The sequence below is a fragment of the Apis dorsata genome, unplaced genomic scaffold (assembly GCF_000469605.1).
Source record: "Apis dorsata unplaced genomic scaffold, Apis dorsata 1.3 scaffold_97, whole genome shotgun sequence".
NCBI lineage: Eukaryota > Metazoa > Arthropoda > Insecta > Hymenoptera > Apidae > Apis > Apis dorsata.
The window spans coordinates 614,059-618,389 of record NW_006263395.1 but is presented as its reverse complement, the minus strand read 5'-3'; the positions used below and the strand labels follow the sequence as shown (position 1 = coordinate 618,389).

The 4,331-nt window shown below is 17.9% G+C and overlaps 2 protein-coding genes across 3 annotated transcripts in view; one reads left to right on the top strand and one right to left on the bottom strand.

Moving 5' to 3' along the window:
• Positions 1–4,331, top strand: part of LOC102675683 (transcription factor IIIB 90 kDa subunit) — a 13,027-nt gene that overhangs the window by 1,386 nt on the left and 7,310 nt on the right. For both annotated transcript variants that reach the window (XM_006612007.2, XM_006612006.2), the window contains exons 4-5: positions 122–258; positions 489–593. In XM_006612007.2, the coding sequence (XP_006612070.1) occupies positions 122–258; positions 489–593 (242 nt within the window). The remainder of the gene's footprint in view (positions 1–121; positions 259–488; positions 594–4,331) is intronic.
• The window catches only part of LOC102675545 (BTB/POZ domain-containing protein 6), a 5,458-nt gene continuing 4,400 nt past the window's right edge, over positions 3,274–4,331 (bottom strand). The window contains exons 6-8 of the mRNA XM_006612005.2: positions 4,252–4,331; positions 3,979–4,157; positions 3,274–3,892 (exon numbers count right to left, since the gene is read on the bottom strand). The exon at positions 4,252–4,331 is cut by the window's right edge and continues 6 nt beyond it. Coding sequence (XP_006612068.1) covers positions 3,428–3,892; positions 3,979–4,157; positions 4,252–4,331 — 724 coding nt within the window. The 3' untranslated portion in view covers positions 3,274–3,427. The remainder of the gene's footprint in view (positions 3,893–3,978; positions 4,158–4,251) is intronic.

Genomic DNA, 4,331 nt, shown 5'->3' with positions numbered 1-4,331 from the left:
TAAATTTTTTCTTAGAATATTAAATTTTTTATAAGAATATTATTATATTTAAATTATTTATTATTCTTTTTATATAATTCATAAAATATTATATATCCTGTATATTCTATTTTTTTAATAGATTAAACCAACATTGTATTGATACATCTATGAATTTTTATAAAATGGCATTGAATCGACAATTAACTCGTGGAAGGAAACAAGCACATAATCATGCAGCTTGTGTTTATATTACTTGTCGTACAGAAGGCACTGCACGTATCCTTTAAATTTTAAAAAGAAAAATAAAATCTTATAAATATATTTTTAAAATTTATTTTTGTTAATTTATATCTATTTTTAAATATAAAATATTTGGTTTAATATGAAATCTTTTATATATATATATATATGTATTTTATATATATATGAAATCTTAATATATAATTTCTATTTTTTTTAAATATGATAACTTTTAAAATTAGATTTATACTTAACTAAGTAATTAGATATGCTTATTGACATCAGTGATGTTCTTCAAATTTGTGTTCATGAATTGGGACGTACATATCTAAAGTTTACACAAGCTCTTTGCATCAATATACCTTCAGTAGGTGAGCATTTTATAAATTTGCATGATACAAACTTTTTTTATTTTTCTTTTTGCTATGACTCAAAAATAGAATATTATTTTATAAAAATAAAAATCTTTCAATATTATTTTATTTTTTACATTAAATGCATTAAATACATTTTGTAGTGATATTTCATATCTAGTGCAATAAAATAATGATAAAATAATTTAGAAAAATCGATATAAAAAAGATTTAAATTTTTATAATATCTATTTTTATTTTTTAATAATCTTATATAGATTATTAAGAATTTGATTTATAAGATTATTAAGATATTTGTATAATTATTTTTCATGAAATTTTACTAGTTAAAATTATAATTTTTTGATGAAAATTTTATGATTTTTTAATTTTATTACTGAATTTAAATTGATATGTTATATTATAAATACATAATAAATAAATACATAATAATTAAAACTAAACAATTTAAAATTCTTAAAGTTACATATAAATTTTTATATTTTTTTTATAAAATAAAAAAATTTTTTAAAATAAAATTTGATTTAGGATAATTAAATTAATTTGCTTTATTTTTCAAATATAAATTTTTATAAATTATTTTTAACAAATATTAATTAATATTACATTTGTTAATTTTTAAAATAATAAAATTAAACAAATAATTTCTTATGCATATTATCATTTTATATTATATTAAATTAAAATTTAATTTAAATTTTTAAATTTAAAAAAATTTAAAAATTTGATCAATATTAAAATTGTTTTCAATATTTGTTTTGTTTTCAGTTTATTTAAAAATAATGTAATATATCAGTCAATTCTATTATAATAGTAATTCAAAAGTATTAAAGTACTTTATGATATATATAAGTATACAAGATCACTATATATAGATCACTATTAATATAAGATCACTATTTTTAGTAATTATTTATATAAGATTCTGATATTTATTTAGATTTATTGCTTATATAGAAATTTTATAATATGAATGTATCTATATGTATAATTTCAATTACCTTAATATTTAATATATAATATTAAATAATGAAATTTTAAATAGCATTAAAAAATTTAAATTAAAAAAATGAAACTAAATATTTTACTTTATTAATAATAAATTAGCATAATTTAAATTTAAATTAACTATTTACTTGAACATTTTAGTATTATTTTAAAACATATAATTGATATTCATTTTTTTTTAAATGCCAATCTTAAACTAATTTATATTCAAAATTTATTTATTATTTTTTTTTTTTTTGGCACTTGCCAATCATGCTAACAATAGGAAGGCATTATTTTGTACATTTTATTATTATTGAAATATTGCAATTCATTGTACTTTTTTAAATAGTAATTATTATTCTGTATTTGATGCCAGATTCTATGGCATTATTGTAATATAATGTTTACTTTAAAAAAAAAATGATAATTATAGTTATAATATAATTACTTATATATATGTATATATTTTATCTTGAAATTATAGTAGAATTTTTTTTCTATTTTTTACCTAGATTATTTAGATTAATTAAGATTAAATTATAAAATTATATAAATATGTTTGAAATATCTTAAAATGTTTATATGAAATATTGTGATCTTTATTGTATATAAAAATGCTATTTTATTTTAAGGATCTATGCTTAAATATTTCTTTCAATAATTTAATAATCATCTTTTGCAATATATTAATACTTAAGAAGTTGAAAAGAAAAATAAAATATATATTTTCTTTTTTCCTTATTGATATAATATAAAAAATAAAATAATGATTAAATAGAAAACAAATATTATTGTTCATAGGCAGTTTCAATCATAATATTATATTATACATAGATTAAAATTATTTTTCATTAATTGTGGCATGTTCTAAAATACGCGAATACATCGAATAAAAGTAAAAACAATATAATCTTCTTTCATAAAATGACGCTCTACATTGTTCATTTTAAATTATTTTTAAATAATTTTAAAAAGAAAGTTATCATATGTATATTTTTTCAATTGAAAATTAATTATGATAACAATATAGATTCAAAAATTAATTAATCCTTTATATATTTTTTTATATCATTATTAACAATAATTTTAAGATAGTAAATCCTTTTAAATAGCACTTATTAACTTTCTCAATTATTTTCTATTAATTTAAAGATCATCTTTACATTTTTTTTTCTATGTTATCTAACAAATATTTTATATTCTTCAGTTGTATATTTACAAATAATGCATCAAATATTTATTATGCGAAAAACAATTTTTTTCGAAAAAAAAAAAAAAAATAAACTAAAAAACACGTGAATATGTAAAAATAGTAATAGACACACTCTTTTCTATAAAAAATATTAATTTAAAAAATTTAATTTTAATTTAAATATATTTATTTTATTAATTACCAAACAATATCTTTTATACTTTTTAGTTTTATTATTAGTTTTGATGTATAAATAAATATTATTTTATGTATTATATTTTATTTTTGTTTTATAAAAATAAGTTTTTAAGAAATCATTTATATTTTGCATTTAATGTATTATAAAACAAAAAATTTAATATAAGTAAAGAAATTATTATTTTTTAAATATTAGATAAACAATAACAAGAGATATAAAATTATAATAAAAAAATTATTAACTTTTTTTTATGAATTATTCACATATTAGGATTCTATATTAAATTTAAAATATAAATATTTGATATTTAAGAGTGTCTCTATTATACAAAATTCGTCATTGATTTAAAAATTATACGCAAATTAACAATTATATAAAATATTGAACAATGTTAAGGTACATGTTTTTAGAGACCATCAGTTAAACCATTATTTCTGTAATAAATTTCCATCAGTCATCTATTGGCGGTCCATAAAAAATTAATTCGGGTATTTGTCCGCCCTGTACACCAGTACCATTCGTACTTTCCGAACTACATTGAAATTGAAAGTTTACATTACCAACTGTTATTTCTGACATGCCTTCTTGACCAAAATAACTCAATTCTCCTCCATCTAATATTACACTAGCTGTATAAAAGCATTCTGGTTCTATTTGAATTGGATTCTCAAAGTATACATGAAAAGTACTACTCGAACCATCAGAAAAAAATTTCGTACTATTTTCAGACAAAACACATCCCAATCTTTTAAGTTCAATGCGAACATTATAATCTGCAGCACCAGACGAGCTTCCATATAGTCCAAAACCAACAACAAATATCCTTTTGTCAACGCTAAATTGGATAGAATCACATCTGCCTCTATAACGCCATTGATTTGATCTATATGCACATGACTGAAACCTATGACATACCTGCAATAGAATGATAAAACAAATATATGATAGAATGATTACTTCATATTAAATTTAAATAAATGATTTTATTTTATGATATTTACTTGAGTTTTTAAACCTTGTCGGGGTTTAATAGAAAAACAAAGTTGAGGTTTATTACTAGCAGTAAAATGTAAGAAGACATCAATTGTTTCTTGTTGTGTTAAAATTCCAGTTTGGGCAGCACTATTAGCAAATTCTTCTAAATTCATAGCAGGAAGTCTAATTAAATACAAAGCAGATCCTAGAATAAAAAAAAAACATTATAATATATAATAATATTATATATTATATTATATTATAATTTTTTTATTTAAAATTTTAAATTAAATATATACCTAATAGACGTCTTTGATTTGCTGATGAAGGTTCAAGTTCTTGTCGTATACATTCTGCAGTAGCCCATCTTAATGCAGCA